Raw genomic sequence first — 17,827 nt, 5'->3', positions numbered from 1 at the left:
TTCATCCAATCATGGTGCGGACATTAGATCACCTGGTCAAAATCATGCTGGGTTCACGTGAACACCTCATGGGGTGTACGTGCCTCAGCACACATACACATTGTCCTTAAGACCCCTGTTATCTGATCTAATTGTCTAAGATAGAGGATTGATCAGTTTAGGGCTGTATCTGGTGCTCATTATTTTGTGGTGTGGGATCATTCCTTTTAAGTGACTGGTTATTCCTTATCAGTATCCCGGGATGGTACCAAGGTCCTCTAGTTTAAACAACTTGCTCATTAATTGCTATTCTTGAGGGTTGCCTTCTGTCGCTCGGCAGGCCCTGTCAGAATCTAGCGACTTATTGCTCAGTCGAGATCCTGTGTCGACTGGTACCTTGGACCGTTAGCTCAGTGGCTTGTTGTCATTTACTGATAAGAGGTGACCCCCTGCCCCTGTCCGTTATTCTTTCAAAAACAGAGAAAACCAGATGTGTCCTATCCCATTACTGTCAGTCCAGTTGTCCCCCACACTTAACTTAAAAGTTAACCCATTCACAGTATCTATTATGATTCTAGCAGTATACAAAAAGTGTATATTCTAACAGTCCCCACCTTGATACCGAATGAACATGAGGTATCACAAAACTACAAAAAAATACAAAATCAGAAAAATACTACAAGGTTACACAACCTGATAGTACAAAAAGACAGATAACACAAAGTCAGAAAAATAGTACAACCTGGGAGGGAGGATGGTACTTCCAGGAGGCAAACTCTCTTAATGAGATTTCTCTCGGGTTTCACAGCTCAGTCAAAACCAACAGGTTATTTCCAGCGACCACAGTCACAATTGAAATCAACATTCAATTACTGTCGGTCCCGGTCCCTCTCCTTACCCGGAGGTAATAAGGGATTTCCCACTGACTGTTCGAACGCCCGAAAGTTACTCCATCACTTACGCAATTTTCACATCGACACACAATAGATCAACATATTCAAATGTCGTTCACACGCACATCAGCGCACTTAAATGCCTGGTGCGATCGCCAGCGTACTCAAATGCCTGACCATGACCGAAGCTTGGTCCCGACTACACCTGAGTGTGGCATCCACGGCTTACTCAAGCTTGGCCGCACCTACACATTGGTGTGTCACCCACAGCTTACTCAAAACTACTGTCCTCTACTTGAAGTATTCAAACATTCAAGGAGACAATCACAAACTTCCTAGCTAATATAGTCAAATATTCAGCTTTAAAAACAAAACGTTCGTCAAGGCTTGATTGTACCTCCCTTGTCTGTTTACTGGGGAATCCTGCCGACTACGCCAAAACTGTGAGAAAATAAAATCAGCCAAATCTGTAAGAAAATAATGCTAATTCCTCTAACCAGATATCAGACTGTTCTATTATTATTCGTTCGTTATTCCCCAATATCCCGATGGGTCAGACCAAAGGCGGTACAATCAACAGATCTTACAACAGAATAACACCACTATAGATATCTTGAGTTCAAGAGTTCAACACTGTGTCTTTACAGCACACAAGCTTGATTCTTCATGCTTTCAGTCTTCTTGCTTACAGCTTTCAATCTTCCATCTGATATCCTCAGTCTTAGTGTTTCCAGCTCTCAGTCTTCCATCTCCGTACCCTTGTCTCCGCAGCCCGGGACGGCTCCATCTCCCGTATCCTTGTCTCCACGACCCGGGACGGCTCCATCTCCCGTATCCTTGTCTCCACGACCCGGGACGGCCCCGTACACAAAGTTAACGGAACTCTTATACCAATGTTCATCCAATCATGGTGCGGACATCACCTGGTCGAAATCATGCTGGGTTCACGTGAACACCTCATGGGGTGTATGTGCCTCAGCACACATACACATTGTCCTTAAGACCCCTGTTATCTGATCTAATTGTCTAAGACAGAGGATTGATCAGTTTAGGGCTGTATCTGATGCTCATTATTCTGTGGTTCATTCCTTTTAAGTGACTGGTTATTCCTTATCAGTATCCCGGGATGGTACCAAGGTCCTCTAGTTTAAGCAACTTGCTCATTATTATTCTTGAGTGTTGCCTTCTGTCGCTCCGCAGGCTCTGTCAGAATCTAGCGACTTATTGCTCAGTCGAGATCCTGTGTCGACTGGTACCTTGGACCGTTAGCTCTGTGGCTTGTTGTCATTTACTGATAAGAGGTGACCCCCTGTCCCTGTCCATTATTCTTTCAAAACAGAGAAAACCAGATGAGTCCTATCCCATGACTGTCAGTCCAGTTGTCCCCCACACTTAACTTAAAAGTTAACCCATTCACAGCATCTATTATGATTCTAACAGTATACAAAAAGTGTATATTCTAACACCCTGAAATGCAATACTGCAATTGAGGTTTCTCCTCCCGCCCCCGCCCTATAAAGTAACCAGGGTTCCATCCTTGGCCCTCTTCTTTTCCATATCTATGTGCTCCCTCTGAGAAATGTCATCCATAAACTTCCACATGTAAGCGGATGACACCTCCTACAGGTTGACAAAGTTCTATCAGCTTGTCTGGCAGACATCATGGCCTGGATGGGTGCAAACATCCTGCAGCTGAATGTGGACAAGATGGAAGCCTTGCTCCTTGGCTCCCGTCAACGTCTTCACTCCTGTGGATCTAAACTCCTCGACCTCCCTGGGCTCTCCCTCAGATTCACCGAACCAGTGCGCAATCTAGGTGTCTGGTTCGACCCCCAGGTGTCCTTCCTCCCCCACATCCAATCCCTGTCCAGGAGCGCCTTCTTCCACCTCCGCCACATTGCCCGCAACCGATTGTATCTTACCTCAAATGCAACCAAAACCCTTGTGCATGTGTTTGCCACCTCCCAGCCTAGATTACTCAAATGCACTCCTCGCTGGTCTCCCCAACTCCACTATTCAAAAGATCCAGCTCATTCAGAACTCTGATGCCTCATACTGACCTGGAGCAAACTCCGTACCCAGATCTCACCAGTTCTGGCCAGGCTCCACTGGCTCCCCATCACCGAACGGATCGACTTTAAGATCCTCACACATGTTCAAATCCCTTCACTCTCTGGCACCTCTCAACCTCCTCATTCTCTGATTGCCATCCAGCGCCTCTGCTTGACTGGCACCGGTCTCCTGCTCGTCCCTCGCACCCTTCGCCCCACCATCGGAGGTTGTGCTTTCAGCCACTATGCCCCAAAACTCTGTAATGCTCTCCCTCAATCCCTCCACCTTGCTTCCTCTCTCCCCTTTTTCAAGTCCCGACCATGCTTACGGTCACCTTCCCCTCTGGCTTGGAGTCAGGCTCCGCCACTGAGCGGAGCTCTGAGTTGCTACCCTGCGTAGAGAGCTCTATATAAGTGCAAGCTGTTGTTGTACTGAGGTCCACCCCTCAAAGGCAGATTCTGTTGAATTAGCTGATGAGGAAACAGGTTTATGATGACAGCTGCTGCAAGCTGTTAACCAGACTCCAGATTTGTGAACACATGTTCACATATCCAGTGTTTGGAATCCATCTTGATTGGTTTGCAGAGAGATAAGCAGCTGGTGCTCCAGCTCCACAGCTTCAACTAGTGGAACCCATCAATTAATGGGTAGGGATGTGTGTCCGAGATGTGGGCAGGAGGATGGTGGCAATGCTCTCACACATTTCATGCAAAGTTGTGCTGCTTATTAAGGGACATGTAGGGAGTTCCTGACACCTGTTATCACTTAGCAAGGTCTCAAATATGTGCTTGTCAGATATAACAACAAATTGCATTTATTTTACACCCTTCACACAGGATCATGTCCTGGAACGCTTCAATGGCCAACTAGCGATAACCTGTTGGGGGAGTGACTGAAGTAGATCTGTTTGGATCTTTGCTGTCTGCTGTGACATGACATGCCTTGCAATATAATATCACAGTCGAGCAGCTACTTTGTGGTCTCAGTAATCGAATTCCTTGAGCTAAGTGCCTCTACAGTACACCAAGGCACCATTGATCAGTCAGTCTGGATTGTCATTGGGACTTGAAGGATTGAAGAATCAGGGATTCCTCCAGTAAGTCAAAGCCCAAATGTTGGTTCTAAGTGAACAAACTGTGGGAATCTTGCCAGGCCACCATTTGGTGAGCAGTTTTAGCTGAATAAACAGCAACAGTACTTCAATTAAGTTACTAAGCCTTGGCTCTTGCTTCTATTACTTTCTAGAATTAGGTAAGCAGTGTTCGTGCCTCCAGCAAGGGAGTGCACCTTCCATTCCAGACACAGGGGTATTTCCATATGTAAGTGGCATTATTTGGTGGAACTCTGTCAGGTTTGAATACTCACAGGATTCAACGGCTGCAGTATGGTGATGGCTTTCCACAATTGTCAGATACCTGAATGATCCAAAAAAGTACATACATTGGATGGAAATGGGAGGGGGAAGGAAGAGGTGAAAACTCACGGAAAGGAGATCACTAAGATTACTTAATTAGAGTGCTTAAGGAAATCGGGTAGTGAAAACTTGACAGCTTTTTAAGAAAAAAGGAAATGCTTAAAACAAATTTTAATTACATCAGAAGCAATTTCATTTGGCACATCCAGAGATTGAAAATGCTTTGTGTTAAAGCGCAACTAATTCATCTGGAATGTCAGTATGTTTGTCAGTATGAAGGAAAACTCAAATCTGTCTGGAGGAGATTCACGTCTACCTGATGCTTAAATGAAATTGCATTTAAATTGAGGGACAAGTTCTTTATTTTAAAAAGAGTCTCCTGTTCAGATCCCTCTTAACAATGAAGCCATTGCAAAGAATTGTGATTAATATTGCTACTCTTTAGTCTTGTGAAGTTTATATTCTTTTCTGTTCCTCTGCGCCCCCCACACACAGTAGTTCCCCCCCACCAATGAGGACTCAATTAACATACAGCTGATGTTAAGCCAGTCCTAAGTTTACAAACTGGTGATGATTTAGCTCCACAGCAATCCTTTCCTAATTCCTTCAAGTCAGCAGCCCCACGCTGTTTAATCAAGAAATACTTGGTTGGTAGAACTCTCACCACTGGGTCAGAAGGTTGTGTGTTTGAGCTCGCCTCCAGGATTTAAATCATAGTGCAGTATATACTTCCATTTGCTTTATTCTCTCTTTCATTTGAATTACATCTTCAGTATTCACCGCCATCACCACCACTTCTCCCATGTGCATTTCTTGAAGCAACAAGATAGCCTGACAATAGAGACCAACACTGGATTAACTATTCTAATGTGATCTATTTAATTTAATGATTTTTAAAAAAATGTCTTGTAGCTTACATTCAGTGCCTCAACTATGCTGCAATTATTTATTGCTGTGTTCCAAAATTCCACTCCCAGCATATCAATAGACAAGTCCAAAAAGTGATGTGATAGATGGCCATTAATTGGTGCTAATTCCTGTATTTGAGGATCCTAATTGGATCATTTATTATTGTGGCCTTGATTTGTCAGTTATTCTGCCCAAATGTTTGTTCCTTTGGAATAATAATACACTTGATAGAATTTCCTTTTCTACATACAGTATGTGCCTAAGCATAGATTTCAACTTCAAGGTCACTGATAAACCTGAAGAAGAGCAATTGACAAATTCCTGTAAAACTTCTACCAATCTAATCCAATTTGTAATACCCCCTTAAGAGCTTGTTTTTTCTAAAAGGGTGTTGTGAGCTACTTTTATTGAGTTTACTCCAAATTTATCAACTAAATCATTATCATCTGGTATTTATGTCACCTTTCAAATGAATACTAACATGATTGACCTTTCTTAAGTGTAGCACACATTGATTTGTCTTGTTCAATTTCAATAGTCTTTAATGTTGTCCATTATGATGGTATCCAATATCCTGTTTTTTCTCTGTGAGTTCTGGCTACTCGTTAATCTGGGAATATCATAGTTTTATTTCTAAAATATTTCAGTAAAGTTTCCTATAAATGTAATGACATGGCCAATATTCTCTGGGTGACTATAACTCAGTTTGTTAGATGATTTTAGATTTTATTTGTATTATGTTGCAATTCATTTTGCTGGGGTTAAATGCATAAAGGCAACTTCCAGAAGTCGTTCAAAATATGTACCATTTTGCCTTTCGTTATGACTGGATGAAGCAGTAATTTTCAGGGAGGAATTGCTTTGTACAAATAAATTATTCTTAAAGATAACAGTGTGTTACATCATTTTGTTATTCATTGATCTAGTATCTGGGCTTCTGCAGTTTTTGTAGAATAATGTTGACTTCTATTATGAGATTTAGTTACATTTTTATTGTTTTATCATAATTTTTTTATGTTTTGCTTTGATTTATGTAGGATTTCTCTTTCTGCATCTAATCTCTGTTTTATGTCGCATCCTGCACATTTACATGGCTTTCCTTTCTAAAAAATTTGCAACATCTATTAATGAGGTTGAATTGCCTTTACTAACAGGTATTTCTGTACTTTTGCAGCTAGATGCTAGATTTATTTATTTACCATAATTAAATAATAATAATGAGAAACTTCTTTAGGTCCTTCATCTCCCCCCCCCACCTCCTCCTCAAGACGCGGCCTCAAGATGCGGCTGTTCCCTCCATCTGCCCCACCATCGATATTTTGCCCCTGCTCTCTTGAGTTTAATTCCTGGAGTCCTTCAGGTTAATGAGTGGAGGGAGCGGACAGGTTGATATGGGAATATTATGTCAAGCTTGATACTATATAACTTTGCAATGATTTAAATGAGGATTTAGCTTTTACATCCTACAGAACAATGTACATGAATTATTCAAATTAGTATATAAAAGATTGCAGTTAAATGGTGCAGATGCTTTGTTTAATAGTGTGCAGTGACCATGTAACTTTGCGATTCTATAGTACACTGACTCTGTTATAAGGCACCCCCTTATAATGCTAGCTTGCTTATAAGGCAGGGCCCTATGATTGGCTTCCTGCAGTACTAGCCAAGTTCCCACAAGCTTAACAATTGGCTGACTTCATCACCAACATCACTTCACTACGACAGTGATGTCGCTATGGTGTACCAGGGTAATGTAATTGTTGCACATAATCTATTATTCCCTCCAAAGGTTTTCATAGGAGTTGGCCATGCAAGCATCAAACCTGTTCAACATTTTATCAAACCATCTTTTTGTTTCAACTTCCTGTCATTTTTTCCATTATTCCTATAATATCTTTACATCCCAAAAAATGATTTCACTGTGAACCTCTCAACCATTGCTGCATCCTTATGAGGTAGCAAATTCCATGAAGGGGTTTCGAAGAGGATTAGAAAAGGGAATCAACAGGAGCTGGGAAACATGTACTACTTCCTGGAGGGTTTTACCAGTGAGGATACTAAAAACCTGACTTATTCCCCCAACATCCAGCGAGCAATGTTTCATCTCCAAAAGTTTGACATAGGTGAGGCTGAAGTTCAAGATAGAATCAAGGGGTTGGAAACCAACAAATCTTGTGATACTTAGAGAGTGGTACTTAGAAATATGAGGAAGAAAATGTATTTAGCACTGACGAATATTAGGGAGACAATCACTGGTAAGATTCCAATAGGATATCTGATAAAATGTTGAACAGGTTTGACACGCCCATGTTCAAGCAAAGGTCGTATTCAAGAAAGCAGACAGAACCATACCTAGCAACTGTACACCTATTAGCCTAACCTCAATAATAGGAAACATGATAGAGTCAATCATCAGTAAGAAAGTGGAATATTACCTGTATAAAAATAATTTAATAAATGACAGGCACTACAGATTCAGAAGGGTTAGTCTGACCAACCTCAGATACTTTTTTTTGAGAAAGTGACATCTCAAATTGAGCCATACGACATAATGTAAATAGACTTCTAAAAAGTATTTGACAACGTACTAAATTAGACTCCTTCGCAAACGAATCACTGGGAATTGAAGACGGCATGAATTTGGATTCAAAATTAGCTGAAGGGAAAGAAAGCATAAGATACTGGTAGGGGATAAGGGATATACATGAAAATAGGGGAGAGAGGATTTAATTGTGGTGCCTCAGGGGCCTGGTTCCTTATATAATTTAATGACTTGAATTTGCAGGCTTGATGTAAGTTAGTTCCATTTGCGGCGGATGACTGGCAAATGAAGTTTAATACAAAAAAATGCAAGGTAAGAATAGAAGGCACATGTAGTAATAATAATAAGAATCCTTATTTAGAGCCTTTCACGATGTAAAGCCGTCTCAAAGTGCTTCCCAGGATATATTGCAAAGTGGGGTGACTGTGTATTTTAATATACTTCATTGGTGGCTTAGGGCTTGGCTCGCACCTTACCCTCATTCAAGGCACAACTCAAAACAAAGCCTCTGACTGTGCTTTCGGACACCTTTCCACCCTCCACCCCTCCAGCTCCCACTCGCAGCTCAGCAGCATAATCTGTATTCGGTGTTTCATTGCTTTCCACTATCTTTTGAAATATATGATTACATAAGAACTAGCTAGATATAGTTTTACAAATTATTGAATCTGTGTTTTAGTTGGTGGTTCATCTTAATTTGGAGTTTATTGAGGAATTTCCCATTGTTATTGGATCATTAATGTGTTGAGCCACAAAGCAAAAGAAAAGCTGCTCAAGCTCTGCTTTACTGAGCATGGTGAATAAGAAGAGGTTCCCCACTTTGAGTGGATTGGATTAGGGGGGGGAAAGGAGATTTCACGTGAAATCAAGCTACTGGGAGATCCATAGCAACATTACTATTGAGAAATCTGAACTATCCAAGGCACCTTTACCACAACATCTGAAAGGTGATGCTTTCATCTGAGCTATGAATGTAAATTCAGGAAAAGGGAGTGTATGTCCTACATCAGGGAGCAGCATACCCTTAAGGGAAAAACAATGTTGCTCTTAAGCTTTCTTTAGCTAGTGAAAGCTGTTTTGAAATTTTTTGCCAGAACTTTTACCTGAGTATCCCACGGGCACAATTAGAGTACCTGCTTTAAATTTTCTAGTAAACTTTCCATCTGGCCGTAAGAACATTACAATTAACAGGAAGCTGGTTTACCAAAAAGTATCTTTATTGGTTTTGTAGAGAAATGAAAATTGGAGGAACTGAAAAGTATTTAACCCTCTCACTGCTACAATTTTATTTTGGTCAACCGGATGTCTGTCACACGTGGAAACCCATCACCATGCTTAAGAATATCCAAACCAAACCGAGAATTCCATGCATCCCACTTTCACATGGAAATTCCAGAGATAGATTGTGGGAATGGAATCGCACACTCTCCCTGGAGGGACACATCCTGCTTACCTAATTCCGGAAAGTATTAAGTGCAGGTTGGCAAGAGTCAAGGCTGGGGACCCCAGAGTGTGGGTTGGGGTACTGCTGGAGCTAAAACCACATAGCTTGCCATTGATATTACTGTCTGGTAAGCTTTCCCGCTGTATGATCACCCTACCAATTAGGGCTTTGGCTAAGTGCTCCTGTTAAAACATTTTGCCCTGTGCGTTGCTTTTTCACAGTGTATAATAATGTGACTCAGTACTTGCATGATACTGTACTTGTATTTTTGTAAAGCAAAAAATAGTTCATTTACATGAAAGCACAATCAATATAAGCAGACTGTGACTACATCTCCTTAATTGAAACATGGATTTTAATTTATTATAATTTGAAGATAATTTTTCTACAATGTAACATAACATGTAGGAGCAGGAATAGCCCATTCGGCCCTTTGAGCCTGCCCCGCCATTCAATCATGGTTGATCTTCTAATCTAACTCCAGCTAATAACCTAACCCTGCCTTATCCCCTGAGCGTCAACAGCCCTTTGGGGTAGTGAGTTCCATATATTCACCACCCTTTGAGTGAAGAAGTTCTTCCTCAACTCAGTGCGAAAGGGCTGGCCTCTGATTTTAAGGTTGTGACCCCTGGTTTTAGTTTCTCCAACCAGGGGAAACAATCTCCCACTATCTACTCTATCATGCCCTTTGATGATCTTATAGGTTTCTATAAGATCCCCTCTAATTCTTCTATATTCTAGAGAATATCGGCCCAAATTGGTCAGCCTATCCTCGTAACTCATTCCCTTCATCCCTGGTACTAACCTAGTAAATCTACGCTGCACCCACTCCAAGACAAGTACATCTTTCCTTAAATAAGGAGACCAAAACTGCACACAGTATTCCAGGTGTGGTCTCACCAGGGCCCTATACAGTTGCAGCAACACTTCCCTACTCTTATACTCTAATCCTTTCATAATGAATGCTAACATACCGTTCGCCTTCCTAATTGCTGCTGCACCTGCAGACTAACTTTCTGTGATTGGTGTACAAGGACACCCAAGTCCCTCTGGACGCTAACACATTCCAATCTCTCCCCTTCTAAAAAATAACCCGCTCTACTGTTTTTGCTACCACTTCCCTATATTATACTTCATCTGCCACCTACCTGCCCAATCACCTAACCTATCTATGTCTCGCTGCATTTTTTTAATGTTGTCCTCTGTGTTGACACTTCCTCCTAGTTTTGTGTCATCCGCGAATTTAGATATATTAACTTCGATGTCCTCGATCTAGATCGTTGATGTAGATGGTAAATAGCTGAGGCCCAAGGACTCCACTAGTCACATCCCGCCAATCTGAAAAGGACCCGTTTATCCCTACTCTTTGTTTCCTACCCGTTAACCATTCCCCAACGTTAATGTGCTCCCCCCAATTCCATGGGCCCTTATCTTTTGGACTAACCTTTTATGCGGCACCTTATCGAATGCCTTCTGGAAGTCCAGATAGATCACATCCACTGATTCACCCTTATCTAGTTTACTCGAAATATCCTCAAAAAACTCTATGAGATTTGTCAAACATGACTTCCCTTTTGTAAAGCCATGTTGACTTGGCCTAATTATATTGTGCTCCCCTAAATACCGCACTACCACATCCTTAATCAATGATTCTAAAATTTTCCTATCACTGATGTGAGACTAACTGGCCTATAGTTCCCCATCTTTTCCTTTCCACCTTTTTTAAATAGTGGTGTGACATTTGCGATCTTCCAATCCATGGGGACTGTTCCAGAATCCAAGGAATTTTGGAAGATCAGACATAAGGCCTCCACTATTTCATAAGCTCCTCTTTTAAAACCCTGGAATGCAAGCCATCCGGACCAGGGGATTTGTCACTTTTTAGTGCTAACAGTTTCCCTACCACCAATGAAAATTTCCCAATTTACTAATGAAAATTTCCCTAAGTTGCTCCCTGTCCTTATCCCTTTGGTGCATCTGTATTGTTGGCAGACTTGTTGTGTCTTCTAGGGTGAAGACAGATGCAAAGTACCCATTTAGGGACTCTGCCATGTCCTTATCCCCCATTACAACTTCTCCCGTCTCTGACTGAAGTGGACCTACATTTACCCTCACTAGCCTATTCCTCTTAATATATTTGTAAAAACTTTTACAATCAGACTTAATGTTCCTAGCTAGCTTACCCTCATACTCCTTTTTCTCGCTCTTAATGAGTTTTTTAGTTTTTTTTGCTGGTTTCTAAAACTCTCCCAATCTTCAGATTTGCTGCTTTTCTTGGCAGTTTTATAAGCCTTTTCTTTTAATTTGATGCTTTCCCTAACTGCTCTAGTTAGCCACGGATGAATTGCTTTCCCTGTGGTACTCTTATTCCGCAAGGGAATATGCGACCGCTGAGAATTTTGCACTACATCCTTAAATATTTGCCACTGTTGGTCTACATTTTTACCTCTTAATCTTATTCTCCAGTCTATTTTACCTAAATCTTTCCTCATACCTACAAAATTAGCCCTATTTAAATTCAGAATACTTGCCTCGGATTTAACTATATCCCTCTCTAACTTAATGCAGAATTCAATCATATTGTGATCACTCTGCCCTAGAGGATTCTTAATACCTACACTGCCAACTAGCCCTGTTTCGTTACACAAAACAAGGTCTAGGATGGCCTGTCCCCTAGTTGGTTCCTCGGCATGCTGCTCTAGAAAGTTATCTCTCATACACTCAATGAACTCTTCTTCTGACCTACTTTTGCCGATTTGGTTTTCCCAATCTATGTGGAGATTGAAATCACCCACTATTATCGCTTTACCTTTCCTACATGCTCCACTGATTTCTTGATTAATATCTCGTGCTATATTGTGATTGCTGTTTGGGGGCCTATAAACCACTCCCATTAATATTTTCTGCCCTTTATTTTTTATTTCCACCAATATTGTCTCGACGTCCTGGTCATCGGATTTCAGATCCTTCCTCTCCACTGCTTTTATTTCATCCCTAATTAACAGGGCTACCCCCCCCACCCACCCCCTCCCACCCCTACCTCGTTTCCCACAGTGCCTATCTTTCCTGTAAACTGAGAACCCTGGAATATTTAACTCCCACCCTAGATCTCCTTGTAACCGTGTTTCAGTGATGGCTACTAGATCATACCCATATGTGTCTATCTGTGCTTTTAATTCATCAGTTTTATTCCGAATACTTCACGCATTCAGATATAACATTTTTAATTTTCTACCATTTCCTCTACTCTCTGATACCTTATCTACTTTGCCAAGCTTCTTACCCCTAGTTAACATATTCCTATTATCTGGCATGCTATTCTGCACTGTCATCTTTACTTTTTCTAATGCTAACTTATGGTTTCTCTTACCTATATATTCCCCCCCCATTTACTAGTTTAAATTCCTGTTTATTTCCCTGTTAATTGGCTGCCGCGTTCGCCCACAAATATACAGTCAATTCACTTTACAGTGTGTTCTGTGAAGCGCTTTGGGACGTCCTCCCGACGTGAAAAGCGCTATATCAAATGCAAGGATTATTATTATTAATTCGTTTAGCTAGGACATTTGTCCCAGCACGATTTAAATGCAGCCCTTTTCTCTGAAAGAGCTAAATGAACAAACTGCTGAAATACTTTTAATTTTTATATAATTTGAATTTCTGTTACAAATCCTGTGCATATTATCAACACACTTTTCATTGTCTAAACAGGTTTTGTGTGTTCTCTGGGAGAAGGACACAGAAGAAGTAGAGGACATCTTGCAGTTATTTGTCAACAAATCTTTACTCTTCTGTGATCGAAATGGGAAATCATTTCAGTATTACCTGCATGATTTGCAGTTGGATTTCTTGACTGAGCAGAATCGGAATCGACTTCCAGTACGTTTTGTTATTACAGCTTTTCCCTCCATTTCTCCATCTTTTCTCCTTGCTTTACATACTTTATTTTGTAAAATTAGCTTCTGACAGCATAGTGGAAAGAAAACATTACATTTGCAAATACAGTATTTCCAATTAGACTATCCTTATCACATTGAATAACTGGCAACTTGATTAATTTACAATGCAATCTGCATTTTGCTTTAGATAGATATACAGTGGGATACCAATTTCTTGCTTGGCCAACCAGTATGCTTGTTCTTAAAGGCTGAGATAGATAAATCATTCAAGAATCGGGTACCTTAAATATGGGCCTTTCTTTTTCTAATTCGCATGCATCATCAGTTGGTTAACTCCTGGAATTTTAACTTGCAACCACTATAGGTATGTCATCAAGATGGTCCATTTTTAAAAAAAACTTCCAGAGAATTGGCTTTCAATTACTCATTTTTTCTGTAACTGCTGAGTTCCTTTACTGTGAGTTCTTGCTTGTGTTTAAAAGCTTGTTTAAAGCTACAGTGGGGTCCTGTAGCTAAGTGATTAGAGCACTCGCCTCGCATTCAAGAGGACCTGGGTTTGATTCCTGGGCAAGGCGAAATGTGAACAGAAGCGTGGGGAACAATGAAAAGTTTCAGTTTACCTCTAATTTTTTTGGCTAATAACCTCTTGTACGGAACCTTATCAAATGCCTTCTGGAAGTCCATGTAGACAACATCCATAGACAGTCTTTTATCCACCAAGTTAGTGACCTCTTCAAAAAATTCAATTAGGTAAGTCAGACATGACCTACCCTTCACAAATTCATGCTGACTCTCTTTGATTAGCTCAGACTTGTCCAAGTGCTCAGTCACTCTGTCTCTGATGAGAGATTCCAGTAACTTCCCCACAACTGAAGTTAAGCTGACAGGTCTGTAGTTACCTGGTTTCTCCCTCCCTCCTTTCTTAAATAATGGAGTGAAATTTGCAATTCTCCAGTCTAAGGGCACAATTCCCAAATATAGAGAGCTTTGGAAAATTATGATTAACGCATCTGCAGTTTCCTCCCTTACTTGTTTTAACACCCTGGTGTGGAATCTATCAGGTCCTGGAGATTTGTCTATCTTTAGTCTCATTATTTTCTCCATTACCATTTTTTTTAATATTAAATCCATTCAGTACTTCTCTTTGGCATTCAGCCCTCAGCAGCCAAAAGGTTTGACCAACCTGGCTTTACTGATGACCATACTTTGCAGGAGAGTAGTGTTCTTGCACTCTGTTCAGTGCAGTAGGAGCACTCCGCTTGCTCACTGAAAACCTGTAGTTCAGTGGCTGGAACATTCGCCTTGCAAATGAAAGGACCCGGGTTTGAAATGTTGAGCAAGTTTCTTTACTCCACACACCTCTGTTTACCTAGCAATAAGTAGGAACCAGGTTGTTAGTCAATTGGAAGATCGTTTTTCCAGGGTAATAATTCCTTAAAAAAAATATTATAATAGTATGGTTGCGGTTAATAATCCCTTAAAAAAGACATTAAAAAAATAATAATTTTGTCATTCAATCCACGACTATTTGTGGGACACTGTTGTGCGAGGTTGGCTGCCGTGGTTCCCCCACAAAATATACAGTCAATTCACTTTACAGTATATCTTGTGAAGCTCCTACTGCACTGAACAGAGTGCAAGAACTCAAAGACGTGATAAGGCACTTTATCAAATGCAAGGATTATTCTATTGTATAACTTTTTCCAATTTTCTTCAATTAATTCCTGCCTTATTCTAGGAGCTGCATGCGAAAATGGTTCGCCAGTACCAAAAGGTGCATGAAAAACACTTTCCGTTACCATCTGATGAGGATTGTATGTATTGGTACAGTTTCCTGATAGGCCATATGGCAGAAGCACTTATGCACAAGGTTAGTATTTATTGTGCTGCATAATCACATTATGTTTCATATGCAAGTTATGTTAGAGAATGTTAGAGGTTCTTTTTTGATAATTGGATGCCATTTCCAATTATAACCTAATATAAGGCACTGGAAATGAACAGTCTTTCAGACTCAAACTTGCAGTTTCATCCCAGACTATTTTGGAGGTGGGAACAACTGGAGTTTTGAATGGCTAAATGTAATCATAATGACAAATGAAGTGGCACCTGAGGCACTGCAGTGATCTTTTCTGATCATGTAAATGTTCGAAAGTCTTTTTACATACCTATTTTTTTAATTAAAATTACATTGCTGAAATAAAATATTATTGATTGATACTGTAGGGTCATAGGTACGACCAGGGCTATCTCTGATCTGTTTTAATTTAACAAAGAATAAATACTGTGCCAGTGGAGAGGTTTACCCCTTTCTGCAGCACAAAGGATAAATAGACTTTAAACATGCATTTGGATGGTGCTAAATTATTCTCTGCCAGTTTTCCAGCAAGTTGATGCTGAACAGGAGAGACATGTTTTTACTTTTGACTTGAGTATTATCAAATATTTCATGGTATAATAAAAATGAGAAAAGTTGAAAGCCTTTAGAAAGAAATTGATTGGGGCAGTCTCAGTCATGTTGATGGTGGGTTGATGTACATAGGATCATAAAGCATAGAAATGTATAGGACTGGATATGTCCTATACCTGGTCCACCTAGCCAGCCCCCATAAAGAGGAAATGGTGTGATATTTGTTTTGGTATCTCTTGTCACATTTTCAGCCCACCTGGAAGGATACTGAAGTCTGTTGATTTGATAAAATGCAAGCAGAGTGTTGATAAGAGTGTTTTATAAAAAGTAATTTCTTGCACTTATTCTCTAGCTGTAGCTGTACAAGCCAGTGTATTTTTCACTGTTGATGTTTGAATTATCTTCAAACCCTGTGCAATAAAATCAGTCTCATATTAATTCTGCCTTAAGCCAGCACAGCCACTATAGGTGCCTTTTCTGGTTTCTTATTTATATTAAAACCTGGAGCTACACCTGGGCTTAGTATTTGAATTAACTACCTGTTTGATTCGTGAACCCACTCTGTGTTGGAGCAATTTCATAAGTCAGAAAGGCTGGAAAAAGCATTCTTTTGCTATGATTTTTCCTCACAGCCGTTTCTCCTGCTAGGACTTCCAAGTACTTAAAAAAAAACTGCACATGCAGGTTGAGTGTAAATATATGGCGGGGGACATGATGGGGGGAAGGAATTCTGATTTTTGGGTGCAATTCTCGTCCCTGGGTCAGAAGATAGTGATTTGAAGACCAACATCAGGACTTTGAGCTCGTAGTCTAGGCCAGGGTGGTCCAACTGGGGCCCAGGGGATGATTTCAAGGCAGCCTCCCACACCTTCCCTCCTCAGAGTGTGCGAAAATCATTGTGAGAGGGGGGAAAGGCAGAGGGATTGATGGAGGTATGAAAGAGTGTGTGTGAGAGAGTAATTAAGAGAGGGAGAGAGAGAATGATTGGGAGAGAGAGATTGAGAAGGGAGCAAGATGGGGGAAAGAGGATCAGAGAGAGGGGGAATGTGTGAGAGAGAGTGATTAATTGACTGAGAGGGGGAAAGAGATTGTGATTGAGAGAGAGAGAGCATGGGGGTAGAGATAAACAGAGAGGGGGAGGGAGTGAAGGAAGGGAAGGAGGGATGGGAGGGCAATATTTTGTGGTTCACTGTCAGGACAGATGATCGGAGCTTCCCTCGGTCACCACGTGGGGGACTGAGGATGGATACCAAGTGACGTGCAGTTTCCTCACAGAAAGCTTCCTCTTTCCCCAGTGAGAAACTCCTCTATGTCCTTCATTTCCATCCCTCCTCCCCCCACACCGCTGCGACCTCTCAACCCTGCCGTTCCCTTTGCAGAGCAAACACCATCTTGATTCATGTCTCGCCACCCTACCTGCCCTGCCATCACCATTATAGCCCCGCTCTCTGGAGCTTCATTCCCAAGAGTCCCTCCAGTTCACTCCCTTCCCCCGCCTCTCTTTCAAGGCACATTGAGATCTAACTATTTGACCACACTTTCGGGAATCTTTTTCCCCCCTCACTTCCCTCAGCTCCCACCCCCAGCTCGGGTGTCCAGCTGGCAGTGTCAAGAGTTTTGAGGCATCCTTCCGACGTGAAAAGGTAAATGTTATGTTTCTTGAAGGGAAACAAAAAAATATTGCTTATGCGGCCTGCGGACGTTTCTCAAACCAAGCCTCTGGCTCTCAGCAGCCAGGAGGTTGGATCGCCCTGTTTTAGGCTAAAACTTGGTGTGTTGGAAGTGCTGTCCTTCACATAAGATTGTTAAAACTAAGTCCATGTCAGGCAGAAGTCAAAGATCCCATGAAACAATTCAAAAAGAAAATATGTTTTTTCTGTCAACTGATCTTTAGGTAAATTGGCTGTTTGCCAGACATTGGTGTGCGAAAATTAGCTGCTGCATCTTCCTACAAATACAATTACTACACTTGACAACAGTTACCTAGGAAACACTTTGATAAGTTATGTAGACATGTCCTCAACCTTGCAAACCAAATTCCTAACTAGATTGGGCAGTTGTGTTTGGTTCATCTTGTTTGTCTCCTAATTTCCAACAAAAGATAGAATATAATCTGGAGGACGTGCTGTTTGTGATGTTTAACAGCACAAGTGGGACTTGCATCCAACTTGGATAACCAGGTCTGAAAGACAGCAGCTCTAAGACTTAAATGTCAAGACCTTCTCGTCAAGGGATAAGTGGTCTATTTCTGTGCACTTTCAAAAGTAATTTGTGCTTAATGGGAT

At 41.1% G+C, this 17,827-nt stretch overlaps 1 protein-coding gene across 5 annotated transcripts in view; it reads left to right on the top strand.

The window, feature by feature from the left end:
* The window catches only part of apaf1 (apoptotic peptidase activating factor 1), a gene marked incomplete at its 5' end in the record, with an annotated part of 114,125 nt that overhangs the window by 14,782 nt on the left and 81,516 nt on the right, over positions 1-17,827 (top strand). For 4 of the 5 annotated variants that reach the window (XM_042335087.1, XM_042335085.1, XM_042335083.1 and 1 more), the window contains 2 exon segments: positions 12,945-13,112; positions 14,871-15,002. In XM_042335087.1, the coding sequence (XP_042191021.1) occupies positions 12,945-13,112; positions 14,871-15,002 (300 nt within the window). 5 annotated transcript variants of the gene reach the window in all.

This window comes from Callorhinchus milii, unplaced genomic scaffold (assembly GCF_018977255.1).
Source record: "Callorhinchus milii isolate IMCB2004 unplaced genomic scaffold, IMCB_Cmil_1.0 Scaffold5, whole genome shotgun sequence".
NCBI lineage: Eukaryota > Metazoa > Chordata > Chondrichthyes > Chimaeriformes > Callorhinchidae > Callorhinchus > Callorhinchus milii.
This window is presented reverse-complemented; position numbering and strand designations above follow the sequence as displayed.